This window comes from Dendrobates tinctorius, unplaced genomic scaffold (assembly GCF_039654945.1).
Source record: "Dendrobates tinctorius isolate UK_male_01 unplaced genomic scaffold, ASM3965494v1 ptg000199l, whole genome shotgun sequence".
In the NCBI taxonomy this organism is placed as follows: domain Eukaryota; kingdom Metazoa; phylum Chordata; class Amphibia; order Anura; family Dendrobatidae; genus Dendrobates; species Dendrobates tinctorius.
Window position 1 is genome coordinate 3,572,501 of NW_027361866.1, and position 26,099 is coordinate 3,598,599.

Here is a 26,099-nt window from a genome sequence, read left to right on the forward strand (position 1 = left end):
CACTTTCAGGGGTTTATATGATAGAAAATACCCAAAAGTGACACCATTCTAAAAACTGCACCCCTTAAGGTGCTCAAAACCACATTCAAGAAGTTTATTAACCCTTCAGGTGCTTCAAAGGATTTTTTTGAATATTTAAAAAAAATGAACATTTAACTTTTTTTCACAAAAAAAATATTTCAGGTTCAATTTTTTATTTTACCAAGGGTAACAGGAGAAATTGGATTGCAAAAGTTATTGTGCAATTTGTCCTGAGTACGCTGATACCTGATATGTGGGGGGACCACTGTTTCGGTGCATGGCAGGCTCAGAAGGGAAGGAGCGCCGTTTGACTTTTTCAATGCAAAATTGGCTGGAATTCAGATCGGAAGCCATGTCACGTTTGGAGAGCCCCTGATGTACCTAAACAGTGGAAACCCCCCACAAGTGACCCCATTTTGGAAACTAGACCCCCCAAGGAACTTATCTAGATATGTGGTGAGAACTTTGAACCCACAAGGGTTTCATAGAAGTTTATAACGTACAGCGGTACAATTAAAAAATCATATTTTTCCCACAAAAATGATCTTTTCACCCCCAATTTTTATTTTCCCAAAGGCAACAGGACCATAAAAGTTATTGTGCAATTTGTCCTGAGTACGCTAATACCCCATTTGTGGGTGTAAATGACTATTTGGGCGCATGGCAGAGCTCGGAAGGGAAGCAGCGCCATTTGACTTTTTTGGCTGGAATTGAGATCGGACACCATGTCACATTTGAAAAGCCCCTGATGTACCAAAACAGTGGAAACCCCCCACAAATGACACCATTTTGGAAACTAGACCCTCCAAGGAACTTATCTAGATGTGTGGTCAGAACTTTGAACCCCCAAGGGCTTCACAGAAGTTTATAACATACAGCCGTACAATTAAAAAATCATATTTTTTCCACAAAAATGATCTTTTCACTCTCAATTCTTATTTTTCCAAGGGTAACAGGACCCTAAAAGTTATTGTGCAATTTGTCCTGAGTACGCTGACACCCCATAGGTAGGTGTAAATGACTATTTGGGTGCATGGCAGAGCTCGGAAGGGAAGCAGCGCCATTTGTCATTTTTGGCTGGAATTGAGATCGGACACCATGTCACGTTTGGAAAGCCCCTGATGTACTAAAACAGTGGCAACCCCCCACAAATGACACCATTTTGGAAACTAGACCCCCCAAGGATTTTATCTAGATGTGTGGTAAGCACTTTGAACCCCCCAGTGCTTCACAGAAGTTTATAATGCCCGGGCGTGAAAATAAAAAAATTGTATTTTTTCCACAAACATGATCTTTTAGTCCCCAATATTTTTATTTTCCCAAGGGTACCAGGAGAAATTGGACCCAAACAGTTGTTTTCCAATTTGTCCTGAGTACGCTGATACCTCATATATGGGAGAAAACTACTGTATGGGCACACGTCGGGGCTCGGAAGGGAAGTAGTGACGTTTTGGAATGCAGACTTTGATGGAATGGTCTGCGGGTGTCATGTGCGTCTGGAGAGCTTCTGATGTGCTTAAACTATTCAAACTTCCCACAAGTGACCCCATTTTGGAAACTAGACCCCCACGGAACTTATCTAGATGTGAGGTGAGCACTTTGAACGCCCAAGTGCTTCACAGAAGTTTATAACGCCCGGGCGGGAAAATAAAAAAATCATATTTTTTTTCCAAAAAATGATATTTTTGCCCCCAAGTTTTTTATTTTCCTAAGGGTACCAGGAGAAATTGGACCCCAAAAGTTGTTTTGTAATTTGTCCTGAGTAAGCTGATACCACATATGTGGGGGTAAAGCACTGTTTGGGCGCATGGCAGAGTTTGGAAGGGACGGAGCACCATTTGACTTTTTCAACGCAGAATTGGCTGGAATTGAGATCAGATGCCAAGTTGCGTTAGGAGAGCACCTGATGTGCCCAAACAGTGAAAACCCCCCAATTCTAACTCTAACCCTAACCCCAACACACCCCTAACCCTAATGTCAGCCCTAACCCTAGCCCTAGCCCAAACCCTAGCCCTAACCCTAACACTAGCCCTAACCCAAGCCCTAGCCCAAACCCTAGCCCTAACCCTAACACTAGCCCTAACCCAAGCCCTAGCCCTAACCCAAGCCCTAGCCCTAACCCTAATGTGAAAAAGGAGATAAATACATTTTTTTAAATTTTGTTATTTTTCCCTAACTAAGGGGGTGATAACGGGGGGTTTGATTTACTATTTATGGTGGTTTTTATATTTGGCAGCTGTCACACTCTAAAAGACGCTTTTTATTGTAAAAATAGTTTTTGCATCACCACATATTGAGAGCTATAATTTTTCCATATTTTGACTCACTGAGTCATGTGAGGTCTTATTTTTTGCGGGACGAGTTGACATTTTTATTGGTATCATTTTCGGGCACGTGACATCTTTTGATCACTTTTTATTCCGATTTTTGGGACGCAGAATGAACAAAAACCAGCGTTTCATGAATTTCTTTTGGGGGGTGCGCTTACACCGTTCCGCGTGCAGTAAAATTGATAAAGTAGTTCAGGTCAGTACGGTTACAGCGATACTTCATTTATGTCTTTTTTCATGTTTTGGCGCTTTTATGCAATGAAAACAATTTTATATAAAAAATAATTATTTTTGCATTGCTTTATTCTGTGAGCCATAACTTTTGTATTTTTTCACTGATGACGCTGTGTGGCAGCTCGTTTTTTGCGGGACAAGATGACGTTTTCAGCGGTAACATGTATATTTATATGCGTCTTTTTGATCGCGCGTTATTGCACTTTTTGTTGAGGAGTATGATAATAAATCATTATTTTTTGCTTCGTTTTTATTTTTATTTTTTATGGGGTTCGCTAAAGGGGTTAACTAATGGGACAGTTTTATAGGGCGGGTCATTATGGATGCGGCGATACCAAATATGTGTACTTTTATTGTTTTTTTTATTTCCAAAAAGTGAATTTATTAGGGAATATATTTTTTTTTAAATTTATTTAGCGATTTTTTTAAAATTATTTTTACACTTTTTTTTTTAACTTTATTACATTGTCCCAGGTGGGACATCACTGTCCTGTGACAGATCGCTGATCTGTCACATCATAGATTGCTGTGACAGGCTTCCTCCTTGCCTGCTCTTTGCAGGCATGAGGAAGCCAGCTCCCTGCAGGCCCCCCGAAGGTCCCCGCCACCATACTGGATCTGGGGACCTGCAGGGAAGGAGACCCCCGCAGCAGCACTGCACATTGCACTGCTGTGGGGGGCTCAGGGAAGCACGGAGGGATCCCCCTCCCTGCCGATGCTTCCCTTTAACCCCCGGTACACCGCGATCGTGTTTGATCACGGTGTGCCAGGGGTTAACGTGTCGGAGGCGGTCCGTGACCGCCCCTGACACATTGTGCCGGGTGTCAGCTGTGATAATCAGCAGACACCCGGCCTCGATCAGCTGCGCTCACCACATGGGCGCCGCTGATCGCTATGACGTAATATTCTGTCCATTGGAATTAGTTCCCAGGTCACATAGATGGAATATTACGTCCATTGTAGGAAAGGGGTTAAAGAGAAACTGAGAGCAGCCTGATGTAAGGACAAAGACCCTGGTTCCAGTGATGTATCATTTACTGGACTGCTTGCTGTAGGTTTGATAAAATCAGTTTTATCTGCTGCTCATCTAGCAGTTCTCTGAATGCTGAGCTCTGTATAACTCCGCCCACACCACTGATCACTGGTTGGCAGCTTTCTGTGCACACAGCCCATATAGCAGAAAGCTGCAAGTGGAGGGGGCGGGGTTATACAGAGCTCATGAATATGGAGGACTACATGGCAGCAGGTTTACTTGTCCTCTAGTTGTACCTCCATTTGATAAAACAGTCATTCTTAATGAAACTACAGTAAGTAGCCTAGGAGGCAATTCATCACTGTAATCAGAGTCTATATCTCTATAGATATTCACCGGGCAAAACCTGGTGAAAAATGCCATTTAAAGGGAACCTGTCAGCATTATTGTGCTCAGTAACCTACAGACAGTGTCAGGTCGGTGCCATTATTACTGATTAAAATGATACCTTGGTTGAGGAAATCCGTTTTGTGGTTGTTTATTTTCAGTTTTGAGAAGTGATGAGCGAGTAGCATTGTTGCTTGGGTGTCCTTCGAGTATTTTGGCGGGCTTGGAGATTTAGTTTGTGTCTATGCAGCTGCATGATTTACAGCTGCTGGACAGCCTGAATACATGTGGGTGTTGCCAGTTTGTTAGGGAATCCCCACATGTATTCAGGCTGTCTAGCAGCCATAAATTATGCAGCTGCGTAGACACAAACTAAATCTCCAAGCCCGCCAAACTACTCGGAGGACACCTGAGCATGCTCAGGAAAACCCGAGCAATGAGTATACTCGCTCATCAGTAGTTTTGAGTTAATGATATGCTCGTGCTCCGGGGCTGCCTGTGGGGGGGGTCTTCATGTGGTGCTCTGATTAGCTAGTCATAATGCAGACTGCTGACAGGTCACTGATCCCTCAATGAACTGATCCCTAATTTGCATAATGAATACCATCACATACTGAAGAAAAAAATCCTTCTGCAGCCAGGTGTCGGCTGTGGCACCTGAGCTGCAGCATAATCACATGTTTAATGTGTAGTTACTACATGTGGTTGAGCTTTTCCTGAAGTGCATACTGATAGCTGGTACTGCGCAGGGCGTTATCTGAGTATCTTTGGCGCGCTTAGATAATATATTCTTGTCCTTGTGGCTGCAAGTTTTGCGGCTGTAGACAGTCACAACACATGCAGGGAATTCCTGTTTGTCTGGCAATCTCCACTTGTGTTACAGCTGTCTATTGCCACAAAACATGCAGCCACAGTGACAAGAATATATTATCCGAGCACGCCCAGTATACTTGGATATTACCTGAGCATGCTCGGATTACACGCTATCCAAGCACGTTCACTCATCACTACTTGATTTAGCTAAATTTTGTCCAATGTGTACAGGGGAAGAAGGGCGAGTATGAAAGGAAAGTATTAAATCTTTGTTTCCCTTTATTGATCGGGAAGTCAGAAAAAAGTCAGGCACTAGAAAATCTGCCCTCAAATAAAAAGACTCCTTCCTGATGTCAAAGAGCTGTCAGAGTAGATCCACAGTAAAGGCAATCTGTCAGCAGGTTTTTGCTATGTAACAAGGAGTGTAAGGAGGTGGCGGGGAATCTCACGTGCCTCCTCTCTACAGGACGCTGTTCACACAGTCACAGGCGGTACCTCATTGTTTATGAATGTTTATACACTAATGTCATCATGTGCTGTAACGTGTAATGTAATGTATCTGTCATGTATGGTTTATAGGATTAGCGTTAGAGTAGGAACTTATATAGTATAGTATTGGGATAGAGTAGAGGGCAGCATTATAGAGATAGGATAGCATAGGATAAGTTTTGAGTTAGGTGGCACAGTGTTAATTTACTGGAATGGCAACATAGAGCAGGGGCTTGTAGTTAGGTTGCTTGCTGTTTTGGGTCACAAGCCCAGACAGCCTGTCCACGGGCAGGACGTATGAGCCAAGAGAGAGAACAAAGGATCATAGCCGTGGGAATAAAGCTGTGGTGACAGTAAGGGGCCCCATGTGGGAACAGTGTAGATGGACACCAGCTTAAAGGGATCATCCCTAATTAGGATCCAGGGTCTATGACCGGGGCGGGAGCCACAGTGAAACTGTTCCTGACTCCTCTTCCCATTGGAGCTGGACACGGGGCTGACAAGAAGCTGGTGACGGGAAGAACAGGAGGGACATGAACTGTCCCAAAAGATATGTCCGGAACTGCTGGGCAGAGTTAGCTTTTAGTGAGAACAGGGCCTATCCAGATGACAGGGAAAGAAAGGAATCTGACTCCATATGTTATGTGTGCAGCCAAAGTGAAGACTGCTTTATTGTTAAGTAACGTTACACTGTTGAGCAAGAATATGGAGTACCGAGTGATTTATGGGATTTATGCATCAGTGGCTGAAGTAACAGGGAACGTGGAAACTCCAGCAGCTGAAGTGAGCACAGCATTGCATACAGAGCAGAAAGGGCTTGTTTTTTTCATCTATGAGGTGCCAGGGTATGGAAACAGAACAGCCAGTTTCCACGACTACCACCCTGGCCACTTTACAGGAGCAGCAGGAGGTAGGTGCTGATACACTGATTTCAAGGATGTGTTACTGATTAGACTGTGTTTTGCTGTTTCAATACAATTAATGTTTAATGAGCGGGAGTTCATCCCTGCCTAGACTTGTCCCCCACTGACACCTGGTCCAACCATGCCTCCTCCTCTGATAAGCAGCTCACTGTCACTAGAGAATGTGGATCGCCCGCCAGGGCAGTGGGATACTCGGTACCGGGCCGGTATCTCAGAGGGAAGTGTCACAGTAGTGGTGACCCGGTCCGTGGCCCTGGGCATCCATGTAAAAAAGGTTAAGCATGGCTGGTTAAAGTTTATAAGTGGATGATACGTGACACCACCTGTGGTGATCAGCAATGAAGGGGTTAAGCCGACGCTGCAGGCAGATCCTCTGGGACAGATGGTATAAGGCAGCAAGATGTAATAGCTCCCCACAGGTGGAGCTGTGGTCCCAGGGCAGTGGTAATAGGTGTTAAGGAAGAGGGTGCTGTTGCGAGCTCATTTTCGGGTTTGCCTCTGGCTTCTGGTGAGGGTTATGGAGCTGGCTGTGCTGACAGAGGAGTAGTGAGTTCTCTATCTGGACTCCCTCTGTTGGTGAAGGGAGGTAATGAAGCTGATCTAAATGGCAGAGACCGGCCACCTGAGGAAGAGGACTGTGATTGGACATCAAGAATTTCTGATTGGATTTAAGGCAGCCGACTCCCTAGTTTCTTGCTGGTGATTTCTCCTGACTGTGGCTTCTGGTTTCCAGTTTGGTTCCTGCCTTCTTAAAGCTAAGTTTTCTCTGCTATTGTTCATATGAGTTTTCATCTGGTTTACTTAGTTTTTGTGTTCAGCCAGCCCTGGCTGGGACTGGGCTGAATCCCTATTTTGTCTCTGATCAGTTGATCTCTTTGCTCTGTCTTCAGAATATACCTGAGTGCTGATATAGGGAATTGAAGTCTAGCGACTTCAGGGCCTTTTTCTATCAGACGTGTTGGACATTTTTTGGCAGGGTTTTTGCGTGATTGCAGACAGCAGCTTTTCTTTCCTGTCCTTTCTAGTTAGTGAGGGCCCCATCATTTGCTCAGCCTATCTTTCTATCTGTGTTTGTGTTTTCATCTTGTTTCACCGACAATACATGTTGGGGGCTGTCTAATGCTTTGGGGTCTGCTCTGGGGCAGTTTAGATTTTCCCTTTCTTTCTTTAGGCTTATTTAGTTCTCTGGCCGTGACGAGGCGTCTAGGACCACCGTAGGTACGCTCCACGGCTACTGCTTGTTGTTGTGGATAGAATCAGGGGTCTGCAATCCGCTAGTTACCAACCTCTCCGGTTTTCTGGGCTTAGCTTGCTTTTTGTTTTTTCCTCCTCGGTGACTCTTTCATAACAGGGTGCAGTGTTAGGCACAGAGATGTAGCAGTGCTGAAGGGGTTGCAGGAAGAAGGCAGTGACACAACAGGGTGCAATTTCCTTTACCTTTTCTTTGCTTTACAAGTGCAGTCCAGGATCCAGATTACAGATGGAACAGAGGCTGGCCAGCCTGGAAGCAACTTAGGAATCTCTCTATCAGATGGGTTGTGTAGTTTCCTTTTGAGCGCTTATCTTAGGTACTTGCAGTACTGTGTTACACTGAAGTTCCACTTGCTTGTTCTCTTTTAGAACTTCCTCGTATGGCAGACAGCTGTAGCCTTCTTCTTCTGGCTCACACGTTGCTGTTGTGCTTCCGAGTCTTATGTGGGAACAGAGCATTTACAGCTTCTTACTCCTCTGGTTTCTGCTGCAGTAACATCAGTATCCGTACAACCTTGGAGACCGGGCTCCAGACCATGCGCTACAGCTAGAAGTGTGCCTGAACTCTGCTCAATCTTCCAGCTCTTCTCCTCACGTCCACACACGTTTCCCTCCTCACACGAAGTGACTAATTTCCCCTTCCTGGCCCCCAGAGAGCAGCTCCTCCCCCAGTTTTGGTTCAGAGCTCCCCCTGCTGGCCTGGAGTGGGAACTGTGCTGTGTGTTGTGTTTAACTGATAGAGAGACCCTTCATGGCTTCCAAGCATGACATCACACTCCCTAGGAGGAAGGTAATGCCACTGTGGCGACCATACTCCTGGGGGGCGCCACAAATGCACACAGAAAGCTGTGGTGTGGGTGAGGGCAGCATTATGAGCTCTGCTACATCTAAAAACTCTGATTGTATCACAACTGCTGCACCCAGTAAACTAAGTGATACATCGCTGGAATCAGAGTTTTCCTACATCATGCTGGTGTCAGATGTGGTAGCAAAAACCTGGCAACAGATTCCCTTTAAGTCAAATTGCAGGAAGTCCCAGAGTTGTGATCGCAATGTAAACGCTAAAGATACAGCCATATGTAACCAGCCTATTCTGTTTAAACCTGATACGGGATAATCTAGAAAACTGAACATCTTCATCTCATACTGATTAGTTTCTTGTGGAGCACATTTTTTGGAGATCGATGTTATAAATGCCGTTATAGAACAAAAATTCTATCTACGCTGCATTGATGTATTCTGGCTTATAGTAAACTTAGAAAGAAAAACTTTGGTGCTTGCAATTTAGTAATAATCTTTATTTCTCCAACACAGAGAGCACAATGTAAGGTCAGGCATTTTTTCCTATTGACTGTTTGCTGTAGCGATACATATACAGTATATGCAGCTCTCCGGGATATCTGGAGTCAGCAGGGGGCATTGCAACACTCTGCATCCTTATCATGAACATACACTGGCCCAAAGTCTCCTATTAATAACAGGCTCATTCATGTCACAGGTTTCTGGGACTGGTGGCCTTTCAGGATAAACCAGATAGGGAAAAGGGACATCTCTAAGGGAGCGAGGCGTTAATCACGCTTAAATGAAGCCAGAAGCTCTGGGGGAGACTTTGCTTATAATGAGATTGAATGGGCTGGAGAGACACACTTCAGGAGACAAGGGGCTTGCTGAAGTTCTCTAATTATATAGTGGGAGACATAAGTATTATCCCCAAAATATATGTTTTGGTTGAATTGCTGTAATCCTGTATACTGCAGAAAGTGAATACAGCCCTGCATGGCCTGATAAACCGGAGATGTTCCACGCACTATATACAGAGAGCTGTATCCTATACCAAGCAGGGATTACCTACTGCCACATACAGCAATGCTCAGTTTCTTAGATATAGCAGCCTTAAATTTGTTATTTGGAAAAAATCATTCTTTTTTCTCTTTTTATAATGCATAAAAATAGGAGGGGAGTGGCAGTAATCACAGCCCCATATCAATTAGCTTTGTAAGGCTGCTTTCACACATCCGGCTTTTTGAATCAGGCATGATGCGGCGAAAAGTGTGAAAACCGGATCCGGAATTGGATCCGGTTTTGGCACATAGAATTTAATGATCGCCGCATTGTGCCGGATGGACATGCAGCGCCTCCGTTTTTAGCCGGAAGCGTAAAATCTGCGCCATCCAGCGTCAGCAAAAAAACGTTGCCTGCAATGTTTTTTTGCAGCGCCGGAACGGCTTTTTCAACAGCGCATGCGTGGACACTGTGAGGTTTAACCCACAAGTGCCCGGCGAGCGCGCGTGTATCTCTCTCTCCCCCCCCCCCCGCATACCGCTGCCTCTCTCGTCCCCGATGCAGCTCCTTTAAATGCTTTCCAACCGGATCAGGCGCCGCACCTGCATCCGGTGTCACCGCTGCAGGCCTGATCCGGCGGTACGGCTTTTCGCCGCACGCCGCCGCACCCCTGACACCGGATGTGTGAAAGCAGCCTAACACTTCCTCTGTCTAATCCTGATGAAGGCCGAAACATCAACATTTCTACACTGCAAATTCCTGATTTATCCAGGATATTTAGGTCCAGGACAGCAATCTAGATTGGTATTTATCCAGGACAGAAATCTAGTTCACATTAATTTCTTAACCTAAATGATAATGGTATAAAAGATATACCTATAACTTAAGCCCGTCCAGTTTAACCTAATTTTGTAGAAGCTAAATTTCCTCGTCTTAAAAAAAAGACTCCTTCCCCACTCCAGATATAAAAGAATTACCGTAATTCCTGGAGCAACAACCAAACTTCAGAAATTGCTCCATAGTCTCACTGCTGTTACAGTGAAGCAACTCTTCTGTATTGATACAGAAATTCTCTTTTCTCTGGATATGAAGCATTTTCCCTTGTTAGAATTAGCATCCATTCACACGGGTCAGATTTGAACACAGATTTTAGTGTGGACTCTGTGCTGCAATTTAATGGCTCATTTCACATCATTCTGCATGCCATACATCTGAATTGAGTTTCTGTAATGTTATTCTCACGGTGCAGAAAATTTCAACATGGGTTTTTTGGCCACAAACTGAAAAAATTAAAGAGCAACAGTCTTTTTTTTATTTTTAACAAATAAATAATACAAGTGACTATAAGAAACTTTGTAATAGATCATATAAGAGAAACCTGCTTTTTGCTCCTCCTTCATTACTAAAATGTTCAATTCAGGGGTAAGATCTACCTTCAGTGAATGCAGATTTTATCATGACTGCGATAGGAGATGACAGTTGGTGCCCATAAAGTTCTATGGAAAACAGAAGTTTCAGGAGAACTTGCAGAAGAATGTCTGTGTCTGCCTCTAGCTCCTCACCTCTCCATAGAATCTTGAAAGTACCAACTGTCATTTTCTATCAAAGTAATGAGAACATTTGTCTACACTGAATAATGATTTTACAGATGTTAGTCATTAATTCAAAATGAAAGATAAGTCCTGGCGGAGAAAGGAGCCGATTTATCTGATAAGACATATTACAAAGTTGCTTATTTTCATGTGTTCTGTTGATTTTTAAAATAAATATTAAAAGGGTGATTACTCTTTAAGATATAGAAGTAAATAGCAGATTACCTCTGCAGATTGAGCACAGAAAATAAGAATATTAGCTCCATTTATTTAAAAAAAAACAAAACACTCAGACAGGATCAGCACCGTAGACTATAAAGGATATGCGTTCTACCTGTAAAAACATGTATGTGACTAATAGATGTCTGAATGAGGGAATAAGGGTTTATGCTTGCATGCTAATATGTCTTTATAGTTTTGGAATGAATAGATCATAAAATAGATTTCTCTATTGACCTTTGAAATAATTTTACATAGTTTTTAGGTCACCCCTCAGACAGCATATCTTAAAGGGAATCTGTCAGCAGGTTTTAGCTATTTAATCTGAAAGCAGCATAATCTATGGGCAGAGAGCCTAATTCCAGTGATGTGTGACTTGCTCAGTAGCTTGCTGTAGTCTCAATACAATCAGTGTTTTATTAGCAGGAGATTATCACTGCAAGCCTAGGTGTCGCCTGCAGGCCAGTATCTGATGATGGCAGAATAAAGTTACAGAATTTTTCACCTGGAGACAGATGCTGTTCCTCTTTCTTATATTTGTATACAGTGCTGGACTCGACGGGCCCCGGGGCCTTTGGAACGTGCATCTCATGCATCTGTGTGCTGTCGGCTGTTTTTTTCATCGCCTGCAGGCCAGTCCATTTAATCTGTGTAGCTCCTCCCCACCCACTGATTTGGATTTGCAGATTTCTGATAATCACAGTGGACCTGCCATTCAGCAGTGTGGGCGGGGTTTAAAGCAGCTCAGCATTCTGACCACTGCTACCTCTGCAGCAAAGAAAACAGGGATTTTATCAAAACTGCAGCAAGCAGCCCAGTAAGTGATAAATCACTGGAATCACGGTCTCTCCCTCTACATCCTTCTGATCTCGGATTCCATAGCAAAAACCTACTGACGGATTCTCGTTAAATTTTTTTTTTTTTTTTTTTTATCCAATAAATTTTTATTGAAATTTTCAAAGACAGAAATAATCTTACAGAAAGAAAACCAAAGATCATAATATAGACAGACAAAAATGCAAACAACAATAACAATAACAATATCAGACAATGAGACCGTAGGAAAAGGAAGGGAGGGGGGGGGATCCGGTAAGACTCAAGAAATCCTAATCCGATCCGATGTATAGACTAAGTACTAAACTTTATGGGAGATGCCAAGGGGTGGGAAACCCAACCCGCCCAGTTCTTCATTACCCTGTCTCTGACCCCTGCATCTAGTGAAAGAAAGTACTCATGATGAAATGTTGAGTTAAGTCTGACCACCAACTCCGCGAGGGTAGGCGGGAGCGGGGCCTTCCATTTAGCAGCGAGGCTAATCCTAGCAGCCATCAATATATTCGAGACCAAGGGTACGAATTCTAGGGGAAGTGTTTCGATCCCAATGTTTAGAACTGCCAGTTGAGGAGATAGAGGGAAATCAATACCCGTCACAGATTTAAGTAAGTTTGAGACAACTAACCAAAAGGAGGTCAAACTAGGACATTTCCACCACATGTGAGCCAAAGTACCTCTTCCTCCACACTGTCTCCAGCACAAAGGGGAGAAATTCTTTCCAAATTTAGATAAAGTAATCGGGGGATAGTACCATCTAAGATGAATCTTTTTTAGTGTCTCAAGGTGGTTGATACATTTAGATGCCCGCTGTATTGCTTTGGATTCTCGTTAAATAATCAGCTATAATTTTGATTTTTCTAGATACCGTCGTTCAGTCATTGCATGTATTGCTTAGGTTGTTTGCTGTCAGAAATAGCAAAAAATTGGAGTTTCTTGATTGTGCTTGCAAACTAACGACTTTGTTTGGCCTCTTACGGTCAGTGTCGCCCTATAGTCTGTTTCTAGGGGCTGAGCGCCGCACTTTTCAGCATCAGTGTTTATCTCCTAAGTCAATACTTTTTATTCCATGCAGGTCTGCCAGCTATTTGTTTCTCTCTTTTTTCTATATGGAATGTTTATGTTTTTAACAGACTTTAAAATGACCATATTTGCCCATTCTGGCTTATTTTTTTGGCATTTCTTCACAGATCCAGCTTGTCTGGCTTGACTCTTATTTACCTTAAGTTTATAGCTAATGACTAGGAAAGAAAAAGTTGGTACGCTAGCCAAATTGGTACCTGTGTATAACCCATGCCATAATTATACGCATGAATTGTCTATAGTATCTACAGTTCATAATATTTCTCTGTGAGGCAAATGTAACACGCTGACATATTTGGTACCATGAAATAATGCTACGCTCTTCCTCTTGATGCTTTGAGCTGTCAAACATTCAGATGGGGATGTAGGAAGTGAGGTTCGTTAACACCTCTATATTCCCCACGCAAACGTAATTCACAGACTGAGAGCTAATAGAACAGATGCTAGTGAGCAAAACTACACATTAACAGAAAAAAACGAGCATGAGTGAACATGTGCTTCCCTTCAACAAGTAGGCTACAAAATTCTGGCACAAGGTTCAGAAACCCAGTTTGCAAAGTTTCAGTTAACAGAAGGATAAGAAAAAGAAAAGAAAAACATATTTACCCAATTTCACCCTTGGTCTACTTTTCGCCAATAAACTGGCCTTTAAGTGATCCTACGTCACTACTATGGTCTATATTTTCGGCATAAAATGTAAATCTTACTAATGTTCTGATGTTAAACAATTAATTTCAGCTCCATGGTTTGATGAAGGCACCTGTTTGGAGCTGAAACGTGACTATACATCTACCCATGAGCTGTCCTCCTTTCCAGAAGTGTCTGAAGATTCCAAGATTTTCCTCTACTCTGAACTGGATTCATTTCAATAAAGGAATTCTACATTTGGTGGAGGTTCCAGTACAGATTGAGACACTTTCTAGGATGCCCTCAGGTCTTGACTTTGACAAATTGCCCCTACAATTTGTATTAATTCATAACAAATTACCCAAGTGTACTCATTACTTACACTTCACCATAACCATATAGACGTCAATGGTGCACACTGGTGGCTGAGGAAGTCGTTCTCCTTTCTCCAAGAGATCAGGGATTTCCCGTGTGGGGATTCCATCATACGGTTTTCCACCAAACGTCATAAGCTCCCATATAGTGACACCTAGAAGACATGTTTTAGTCCATTACCCAATATTGCTAAAAAAAAAAAAATTCCCATAACCACTTTTCTTCACCTCACTAGCAACAATGCTAAATAATATAAAATGAAAATCCACAACTTAAGGTCCATGAGATTGGCCTGCTGATAACACACATCAATGAACCAGATATGTGTGTGCAGACGGAAGCAGGGATTCTGCTAAAATACCAATCTGGCAAATTCTTGCAGAATATTTTTGGCGTTTTGCAGATTTCAGTCTACAGCAGAATCATCAGCACTCAGACAATCAGGGAGAATGAACTTTTTCTTTACTTGCGGCATAAAACAACCATTATCTTCATCATCAAAAACATGGAGGATTCAGTGAAGAACGGAATGAAAGACAACAAAACACTGTCCAATAAAGGGTCGAAATTGACTTTTATGATTGAAACTTCCAATAAGTGGCACTACATCGCTGGCAAAAAAAAAAAAAAAATATTTACTAGTTGCACAAAACCACAAAATCAAGTGTTTTATTAAGGATATTTTGCTACAATTTGTATTTCGTCGTGTCACCGTGGCATTTTATCACTATCTGCAGTCTTAAGCCAGTTTTGCTATTAGGCCACATTCAGTATTTGGTCAGTATTTAAATATATAAGGGGTGCTCACTGCAATTGAGATTATGGTGCTCTGAAGAAAAAGTCCAAGTAATAATAATACAAAAACTTCCGTACCCATATGATAGGTTTATTCACCAATGGTAAAAAAAATGAGGCAAGACACCACCATGTAACAAAAAATAGAAAAAAGACCCTGGGATCAACAGATATTTTCTTGCAACATTTTGGCGTTTGTTGCCTTTCTCAAGCAAGATCTGTGTAGAGTAGGGTCTGAGAGAGTGGCAGTAAATGCTGCATTAGACCTGGGGATTATGTAGCACAAAGACGCGCTCCTGGTGCCTGTGGTACACGAGGCATGGGGGCTAATGGAGGCATTCCAGGTATCGGCCATAGGGCCGCAGGTAGTGCATCTCTTGTCTATAGCAAATGCTTACAGTAAAAGGGTTGTCCACTACTAGGGCAACTTATTCTCAATCTGAATGTTTGCCCCCCTTGGCATGAAAACATATATACTCACCTCTGTTGTGGGCGCCATTCCATCAGAGTTGGCACTCATGTTCACGGGACTTGTGCGAGGTTGTTATATCACATGAGCCCTCCGCCCAGTCATCGCTGGCGTCACTGTCCCCGCCTTCGGACATATAAGCAATCATGAGCAAGTGAGAGCTTGAAGGCGAGGACAGTGATGTCAGTGCTGATTAGGCGCAGGGCTCACGTAACGTAATATCCTCACGCGATCCTCAGGAATGCAAGTGCTGCCACCGCTGGAACGGTCCCTCCGGTATAAGTCTACAGCTATTGCTATTACACCAATATGGCCAACTGCAAAATACCAAGATTACCTTCCCCTGTCATTAACTTCCAGAACTGAATCTAACTGATGAATATAACAAAATATAATACTTGCCATAACTCCAGACATCGCTTTGGTGGGTAAACTTTCTGTAATGAATGCATTCCAGAGCCATCCACTTAACTGGCATCTGTTTAGAGAAAATTACAATCAGTTATCAAAGCATATTTTGCTCAGGAGACCTATATAGATATATGTACTCCTATTTTAATAAGGTTATTTTAGACAAAAACAAAAGACACATGCTAACTGCTCAAAGTAATCGCACTTGATTTATTTTCAAAGTGGCTCCTTGAAAGGCCACATAGGGCTCATCTACTACTACAATTCTAAGTGTAATAACTACAATAGGGCTATGTAATATCAACCAACATCAAGAATGACACATAAAGAAATGGTTACTTTGCCGCCATCAGCATTGTATTCCTTCTCATCTCCTTCAAGCAGACGGGCTAGTCCAAAGTCTGTGATCTTCACGTGGTTTGGAGACTTCACCAATACATTCCTTGCTGCAAGGTCTCGGTGAACCAAGCGACGTTCCTCCAGGTACATCATGCCCTGTCATACAACACAATACATAGCTGTCAGATAGTGAATGTAGGGCTGCGTCAGACAGAAGAAACGTGTTGGTTATATTTTATGGGTCTACAGAGCGTTGCTGGCAAACCAAAACAGAAAAATCCTTGTTAATGAGCATCTTTTATTCATAGCCTATCCAAGGTTTAATGTAGCAAGTATCGAGCAAACGCTAACTCATTACTCCAGGTCCATTTAGAAAAAATATTATGATCATTTACTCTAGTGTTGTATAATGCAAATACGTAAGTGCTTCAGTGATGATTGTGCACTTCATTATATCATTATGTTTATGAACATTTATTTGCATGCCATATTTGCCGAGTCAGAGGAAAAATGTGTCTTTTGCTGAATAGACAAAATGAATATCAAAATACAGTATAAATGACACGTGGGGGGATATTGATGAATCCCAATTCACCATGCAATCTGTGAAAGCTTCAACTCCCAGAAGGTCATGAAGCTCTGCAGCTCAGGGGTGGTCATACCATTGGTGCAGCAGAGGTGCTCAAAAGATAATAGAGCCCAGATCCTTCTAGTACAAACACATCATTGGACTGCAATGGGCCCATGTACTGCTCTTGGACAGGAACCCTCTTCTGTCTGTGTCCACCTCGGTGCAGCTGTCAGGTGGAGTTTGGAATTACGTTTCCCTATTGAGAGTAAAGTAATGGCAGGGATCTCATGCACAGGGACACACCAAAGGATTCATTTGTTCCTTGTCGGTCCATACAGGTCTACATAGTTATAATATTTTATTAGATGAACTACTATAGTAGTGTAAAGGAGTGGAGAAGCTCCCGATACCTCCCCCTTGAAGGATTTATAGTGATATAACGCACTTCAATGTTTTGAGTGTTGTTTTATCTATTTTGTGGCTTGCAACATGTAGCTGACCAGTGGACAGTTTTAACTTTAGGGGCCAGCCCATGAAGGGAGGGAGTTAAGTGGGCACAAGAAATTTGGCTTCCTGTTTGGGAAGCAGATAAGGAAAAGTATTGAAAGGGAAGGGACCTATAGTCCTGTTGTTCACAGACCTGCATTGTAAAGGGTTGTGTGTGCGAAGAAGCGAGACCATACTCATGTAGCATGTTCTGAACTACACATAGTATGGAGTGGCAGAAGGATTCATTATCTCAGGCAAGTGGGGTCTACTACAAGTGTTATCTATACAAGATAAGAAGTTGAAGTGTAGCCAGACCTGACGGTCATGAAGATGTTGAGGCTAGGTTATGGGTACACCTACGGTGAATAGAAGATGCAGTGGCGCACCAAGGGCCGTGTGGCCCACTTGAAATTGAAAGTTGAGAATGGTTTTGAGTAGTGATGAGCGAGTATACTCGTTTGGGTGTCCTCCGAGTATTTTGGCATGCGCGGAGATTTCGTTTTTGTCGACGCAGCAGCATGATTTGTGGCTGCCAGACAGCCTGAATACATGTGGAAAAACAGGCAATCCCCACAGGTACTTGCTAATCACTAGTTGTGAGGGTTATAGCAACCCACCTCAGGTCATGCGGTAAATTCAAGGGAAGATGGAGGTTCCCATTGTGATCTGTTTGTTTAGTGCAACATGTAATGAAAGAAATGTATCGCCATGTGTAACGATAAAGTTCCTGTCTCTGGATGGTGCAGAAGATGTGTTCTTTAAGTGTTACGCCCGCTATCTGATGTATATATGCTTCAACAGTTTACTTAGTATAGAAAATTCTATTTTGAAACTCTGGTCTCCCTCATTCTTCCCTACTTCGTCTGCTCCTGCATTGCCATGTCAAGAGGCAGCACACAGTCTGCAATGGCGTGGTAAAATCACACGCACCTAGCCAGGATCTCCATTTTTCTGTAATGTCTGGGGAAACAAAAACAGCACTCGACCAGTGTGTACAATATCCTTATAAAAAAATAAGGGATCTGATTGGTGTCTGATATGTGATTCCTTAGCTTAAATTCCATCAATGAATGCGACTGCAATGTCAATTGCAGAAGGCAGATCATCAAATATCATCATAATTAGTCATATTGACAGAGACACCTCTGCTGCACTGCCATTTATTTTATAGCTTGTATAGATAGCTTGTTCATATTTGTACACTACATGATAAGTGATTACATCTCTAATGATAAACATTGCGCCTGTCGCACGGGCCGCCTAGATATATCGGCTTACGGGTCTCCACAACCTCAGTGCACACTGTAACTTCATGATTGACTTTGGATCAGGACACAAGAGTTCCTTAGAGGCACTGTTGTATTTCATTCTGAATATTTACTGGCTTATTATTTAGTCATAATATTTAGTAGTAATATCTATATTGTCATTGCGTTCAACATTTAGGATTATTATACCCTGTTGAGTATAAAGATTGACAATCTTCCTTATGAATTATAATAACGTTTTGTATGTTTTTAGGTCCACTCGGTATGTAGACATATGCACCTTGGTGTAGACTAGCGTTACGTGCCCCCTTTTGTCTATTGCTATGCAGGAACATGTGCAGCTGAAAACTGAAGTAAGTAAATAATTGTCCCCTTCTTTCCAGCGAGTGTTCATTTAGCATAAACAGCCTCAATGCACAGAGTAAATTAATGGCCCAGTCTCCCATGGCAATCCTCCAATTCTTCTCTTCTCCCTATTAATATTGTATACTCGGATGTAAAGACTGTTAGACAAGATCCATGCTCTCTGTCGGTATCCTGAGCACATTCATTTTGTTGTGAGCTGTTTGCTATTAATGAACCATCCAGGTGTCTTGACAGATAAGCCAACAATACCTCAATGCATGTCTCGTGTTCTCCCCAAAGCATTTCTCAGCTCGGCAGATCTCAGGCTTGTGCTATCAGAGTCTGAAATGTACACGCTATCTCGTTACAATAACACAACACTTTGCTTCTGACTTTCATCTCTCAGTCATAACTCTTACATTTGTGTTATGCTGTACTTATCTGAATTCATCCTCTATGGTTAGTCCATTTATGGATGAGACCAGGCTCGGACTGGCCAATAGGTTAACAGGGGAAACCCCGGTGGGCCCCTGTGCAGTCAAGGGCCCCCAATTCCACTATATGGGCAGTACTAGGCATAAGTCACATGATTTACAATGTACAGAAAAAGCAGCATCTCATCATTCACTAACCAAACTACCTAGTTTATTATTACATAGAAATATAGGTAAATTTGTGAACAAATTTAGTGTAATATTTGTATGCAGGTGAAAAGTGGCCCCCCCAAGGTCATTGTTACTGGTGGGCCCTTGGCGCTCCAGTCCGACACAGGACGAGACCACTGTTTCACCATAAATATACAAATTGTCTTTTCAGAAAGGAAGAGGAGTTGAACTTTAGTTCGACCTATTGGCGGTAGCAATCTTAAAAATCTATATTCACCCTTTAGTGAGCTTTGCCGCATGACTTAGGATAGAAGCCAAACTAGACACTTTGTTTGCAGACACATGTTTTGTGATATTTTCCCCTTCTCAGTACAAAACAAGAGATCTTTTTTATCTGGGTGGGAGGCATCTGATGTGGAAAGTCCTGCAAAAGTAGACTTATAGACTATGCAATGCTCTTCTGGGGAATTTAGGCTAAGTGCACACGTGGATTTTCCTCCTGCGGATTTTTCCGCGCAGATTTGAAGAAATCCGCAAGACAAATGACCTGCATTTTTCCTGCGGATTTCTTCCTGTTTTGTGAAGTTTTCTTGCTGTTTTTGTGCGGTTTTCCACCTGCGGATTTGGAGAATGGAGCAGGTGGAAAACCGCACAAAAGAAGTGACATGCTGCATTTTTTGTACCGCACAAAAACCGCGCAGAAAAAAACGCAGCATCTGCACAGCAGTTTTTTTTTTAAATTGATTTACATTGTACTGTAAATCACTTTGCGGATCCGCAGCGTTTCTGCGCAATAAAATCCGCTGCGGATCCGCAGGAAAAATGCATCGTGTGCACATGGCCTTAAGGCTGAGTGCAGACGGAGTTTTGAGCCCTGCGGATTTTTCCGTGCAGAATGGAAGAAAAACGCAGGTCAAATGACCTGCATTTTTCCTGCGGATTTCTTCCATTTTTCACGCGGTTTTCATGCGGTTTTTGTGCGGTTTTCCATTGCGGTCTTCTCCCTGCGGATTTGGTAACAGAGGAGATAGAAAACCGCACAAAAGAAGTAACATGCTGTGGATTTTGTACCGCAGGAAAACCGCGCGGAAAAATCCGCAGCGTCTGCACAGCGTTTTTTTTTTTTCATTCATTTTAAAGGTACTGTACATCACAATGCGGATATGCAACGTTTCTGCGCGGTAAAATGCGCTGCGGAAACGCTGCAAATCTGCATCGTGTGCACATGGCCTAAGGGGTTATCCAGGACTTTTACTATTTGTGTGTATGGGGCTAATAACAAACAGGGGACAATTTTTGCCAACACAGCCAGCAATTTCCCCACTTTATTTCACCTCTCATCAAAAGAGCAGCGCCTTCTCTTCCACTCTGTCATAGGGGGGTCATTGAAGACGTCATGTTGATTGACAGTAGTTAGGTAGCGCAGAGCTGGCTGTCAATCAGCATGACATCAGCAGAGACTCCCTATCATCAAAGCAGAGAGGAAGAGAAGTAGCTGCTCTGTCAATGTGACATCAGAGGAAGCAGGGGAATCACTGGTAGGAGCGGTTTGTGACTGCTCAGAGTTAGGAGAAATTGTTGCTGGGCAGAGCAGGCAGGTCTTTAGCAATAATTTGCCTTTTAGTTTTAGCCCAATAAGGAAAAATAATAAATGTCCCACATAACTCATTTAAATATGCAAATTGTTGTCTCTACAGAGAGAAAGGATTTGAACTCTAGTGCCCCCTATTGGAAGTAGCAATCCTAAAAGTTAATACTGACCCTATAACAAATCTTGCCACGTGATTTAAGATAAAAGGCAAATGAGAGTCATGTGACAAGTCTAGTTAAAAAGCCAATACTGATGTTTCGGATTGCTACTTCCAGTAGGTGGTGCTACAGCTCTAAGTCATCTTCCTCTCTGAAGAGACAATTTGCTTTTATAGTATGGCCTATAAGTCTCTTTACGCTGGCTTGGCACTCTCCACAAGGAAAGAAGTTACCCATTTAGACTTCCTTATAAGTATATTCATACTATGGAACTTATATTTCCATTCCAAATATTGAGCTTATACCAATTTACGGCACTTATTACAGGCCAGATAAGGAAGGCATTTGACACATGTCTCCTGTTCATCAGCACAATGACACAGATATTATCCTTAGCCAATTTGGCATAATCTACAGATACAGAATATCTTAAAATAATACATTAAGTAATATCATGTCATGGTAAGGCATTACAATGCAAAAAGTTTAACTGAACACTCAACACTTAACATATTCCAAGGCGAAAGCCTTGGAATATGTTAAATTACGAGTCAAAATATAATTTTCTGCCCTTTGATGCACCATTATAAGCTTATGGCCGTGATCACACATGCGAGAAACACGGCCGAGTCTCGCATGTTAATACCCGGCACTGCCGCCGGCACTCAGTAGCAGAGTGTACCGGCTCCATGTATTTCTATGCGGCTGCATGTTCCGATGCGAGTGCCGGCGGCAGTGCCGGGTATTAACATGCGAGACACGGCTGTGTTTCTCGCATGTGTGATCCCGGCCTATTAGGTTACGTATTGCTAGTGTATATTTGTGTCCCAGCCTGTGAGACGTCAATCATTCCAACAGAGGAGCGGAAATCTATTATGACTATGCACCTGAATAGCACCACCCAGATGACTATTGAGGCTGATGTGTACATAGTGTGTGTACGATTATTATATCAATGCAGAGTTTATATCTTAAGCAATCTACAGTGAAAAGCTGTGGCAGTTGTTAAGGATAGGGAAATTAAAAGACGGATTCCCTTTAAATGATGTCCTATCTAACCCAAAGGTCAAGCAATTGTTGGAAATGCATTTCCAGGCCGATATAGAAATGGAAACCATTTGTCTTATTGAGTAAGCGTGATAAAGGCTCTTAGATCATAGCCTTAGGGCAGCACATGTTCGCGACCCCATACAAGCACATCTTACAAAGTCCCTCGGTTATGATAAATGTGAACCACATTAAGTAGATTAAGATTAAAATAAAGATTGAGATTAAATCAGTTACATTTGTTGCAAGATCAGCAGTGAACACAAAACATGAAGCTGACTATCTCATTCTGCAAATTGTCAGAGTGAAACAACTCTATGGAGCAATGTCTACATAGGATACACATCCGAAACTAACAAAGCAGGGGTTCATTTGATAATGGCATCTCTTTAAGAAGCATTTCCTTTTATATTTTTTATTTGAAGTTTTCGTAAAGAATATTTCATAGGCAAATGATTGCACTTCATAAAATATATCCCCAATAGCCGAGTATCACCCTGAAACTGATTGCCAAGCACCTCGTAATATATTCTAGAAAGCTAAAAGTTCACATTAACTATTTTCCAATGTGTGCCTTCCTCTTTTTGTTGAGGTTTTTTTTAGCAAAAATACATTCAGAAACAAATACTTGCTTTTATCAAAAAAAATGTAAAAGTACAGTTGAGCAAAAAGATTTGTAGGCCATGGTCCAGCAGCCAATTCAGTAGATGATGAGAGTCAAGTCAGAGCCCTGAAAGTCTCGTACTGCCTGGCGGCATCCATGGCACCTCTTCTGATAATCGGGCCTAGTGCAACGTAATGATGGTAGTAATTAGAACAGCGTTTCAGAATCAAAATACCTGGCTGAGTTTATGCAGTGCCACAGATTGGGCAGCATGTGTCAGCAGAGAGGTTCTCTTAAGGCCGGGGTCACATTAGCGTAAAGCACTCGATGTGAGAACATCTGATGTGATATGCTAATGACACTCGGATAAAATTCTGCTGCAACCGTGTGCCCAGTGTCAGTGCTCTGTGCTCCAATCCTGTCACATGAGAAAATCACAGCACAGGTGCGGAGGAGACGGAGAAAGTAATTTCTCCATCTCCTCTACTGCCGGCGTCCACAATAAATGGACTGCACCCGGATCATATCTGAGTGCAGTCCGATGTTTTGCACACACCCATAGACTTGTATTGGTGTGTTCTGTCCGATATACGCTGCCAATCACAGCATGCAGAGATTTTTTTTCCCATGCCGACTCAGCATCAGCAAATAAATGCTAGTCAGCACTGCTCCATAGAATAACATTGGAGTGAGTGCTATCCAATGAAACATTGGCTGGCACTCATCCGAGTTATACGCCAGTTGGAGGCAGCCCTAACACTGAATTCAATAGGAATGAAGTTCCAGTCCGATGGGTGTTGCAGGTCCAGGTCCAGCGCCTCACATTCGGGTCAAGCCCCGAGAAAGGTCAGAGAGGCTCAGTGCCTGTAGACTGCAGTACTTTGCTCTGCCCTCAACAGGGCAGATAAAGTACGCCTGCGCAGGAGCGCGATGCTGGAGAGCCATGAAGCGAGCAGGAGAGCGGCAATCATAAGATGATGGGAGGCGCCGGACCCTGACCTGCGATACCCATCGGACTGGACGGCCCCTGGGTGAGTTTAATAAAACTTATTTTTCTTATCTATCAGGTCAGATTGGGGGCTTATCTACAGCATTTTAGAATGATGTAGATAAGCCCGGAAAGGTGGTGACCATAACACGTTTTGGCCAAACCTGGTGACTGGTTCGCTTTAAAGATATAGTATCAATGCCCAGTCTACAAATATATAATAAAAGGATACATGTCTATCTTTCTATTGTCTAATCGCTTTATTTAGTAAAAACAAAAGGATGTAAAAACTTCAAGGTTGAAAAAATATGTTTTTACACCCATTACAGTGAATAGGATGCCAAAGTGAAAAACAACTTTCTTCATCTGTACCATCAGTTTTATGGTCATTCATAATCAATTCCATTTGGAACTAATATAACTTAGTGAGAAGGGCTATGAGTGTGACTCATCGTGGTTCGAATATATCCTGGGCTCGTAATATCAAACATTAACACCTGCCAGTTGCCAGTCATGCACCTGAAGCTATAGAGGAAAGGTAACTGCCTGTCATATCCATGCCATTAATTATTACTACTTTATTTCCTCTGAATACACAATTTATGAAACATAAGCTCACATGAGTTCTGCAGTCAATAAAAATGTACCCTGTGGCCTCTTTCTGAAGTACGGCTATTAAATATTACTTTAAATGTCAAAAAGAGGATATGAATATACTTTAAAGCAATTAATCCAACAATGTTTTTTTTTTTTATTCCAGGATCCAGGGATAATGGAAAGTATAAAGAGTATCATAACTGTAATTAAAAGAAGGTTTATTGAAGTCTGCGAGGCAATACACCCCAATTCACAGCTAATTGCCACCGAGTGTCACCGCTCCAGAGCCTCTGCCCAACATCGCAATCTACAAGAAGCAGCTAATGGAATTACAGGATTCACAATTAGCTGCAAAACAGTCATTTGCACAGGGCTATGGGCATCACTGTCTGAAAGGTCACCCCAAAAATGAAATATGTTTTGTGACTCAGAATAACAATTAGTACCTGGATACTACAGTGAAGGTGAGAGGTTAATAAGTGGTTATGAGTTATAATGTATCTGAAGAGGGAACGAACTGGTAAGTGGCATTAATTGTATAAATGTCAGAGATGGGAGCGAAAAAATGCAAAGTCTTGTATGTAAATAATATACTGTATGTGGAATATACATGGATACTGTAATCTATACTATGAGGCTGTCAGTTAGCCATCTGAACATTATGGGCTATATTATACTATATTTTGTTCTGTAGAATCAGCGGTTTGGGGAACAACATAACCCAGCATGCCTTTAAAGTCTTAAAGGGTAACTGTCATTAGTTCACAAGTGTCCCATTTTTGTTCCTATTTTATTCCTTCTGCTCCCCTTAGCATTGATTTCTTTTTTTTAATCAGTCATATAGTTTCAGAGCTATGGGAATTTTTATGTAGTGCTATATTTTATGGTCTTCACAAGAGAGCATGGCCCAGAGGAGTATATGGGGGCGTGTCTTTATTCTGCTCTACATTATTACCCTGTGAGCCACACCCTCTTAGTAGAGAAGATAAAATGCAGCACTAAATGAAAAATACCAATATCTTTGGAACCGTACGGCAGACTTAAAAAAAAAAAAGAAAAGTGGAATATTCAGTGGAGAAATTGGAATAAAGCAAGAACAAACACTGAATACTTTCTTTTTTTAAATGCATCACAGAGTCTCAGAGACGGGGGGGGTTTATTTAGAGCAAATATTTATGGCCTTTATCAAGGGGGCATGGCTTATAATTTTTTTTGGTGGGGTGTCTTTATTCTGCTGTGCATTATTATCATTTTACTGGGGACCGTAAAAAGCAACATAAAATAAAAAGACCTCTAAAACTTAAAAAAATGATCTTAATTATAGGGGTTGTATTACATTTCACAACTTGTCACTTAATGCACAAAATAAGAGATAAGTGTCTGATCACTGTGTGCCCCATCAATGATGAATATGGAGGTCCTATGATCCCTTTTAGGATGGAAAGGTGAACTCATGTGTGCTCCATTCATAGTCTAAAGGCCCCGTCTCACATAGCGAGACCGCTAGCGAGATCGCTAATGTGTCACCGATTTTGTGACGCAACAGCGATCTTGCCGTGATCTCGCTACATGTGACACTCAGCAGCGACTGGCCCTCCTGCTGGATATCACTGATCATGCAGGAATGTCCTGGGCCATTTTTTCGTCATCGGCGTCCCGCTGGCCAGCGCGCATCACTATGTTTGATCGCTGGATCGTTGCTGCGTTGCTGAAGAGATCTGCCTGTTTGCCAGCTTACTAGCGATTATTTAGTGACACACCAGCAATCCCTACAGGTCGCATCGTTGTCAGGAACGCTGGTGCGTCGCTAAGGGAAACGGGACCCTAAAGCCCCCTTCACACATAGCAAGATCGCTAGCTATATCACTAAAGCGTCACCGATTTTGTGATGC

The 26,099-nt window shown here is 42.4% G+C and overlaps 1 protein-coding gene across 1 annotated transcript in view; it reads right to left on the reverse strand.

Annotated features, from left to right (window-relative positions):
- ERBB4 (erb-b2 receptor tyrosine kinase 4) overlaps positions 1-26,099 on the reverse strand; it is a 1,457,122-nt gene that overhangs the window by 109,826 nt on the left and 1,321,197 nt on the right. The window contains exons 21-23 of the mRNA XM_073553209.1: positions 15,945-16,100; positions 15,597-15,672; positions 13,938-14,084 (exon numbers count right to left, since the gene is read on the reverse strand). Coding sequence (XP_073409310.1) covers positions 13,938-14,084; positions 15,597-15,672; positions 15,945-16,100 — 379 coding nt within the window. The remainder of the gene's footprint in view (positions 1-13,937; positions 14,085-15,596; positions 15,673-15,944; positions 16,101-26,099) is intronic.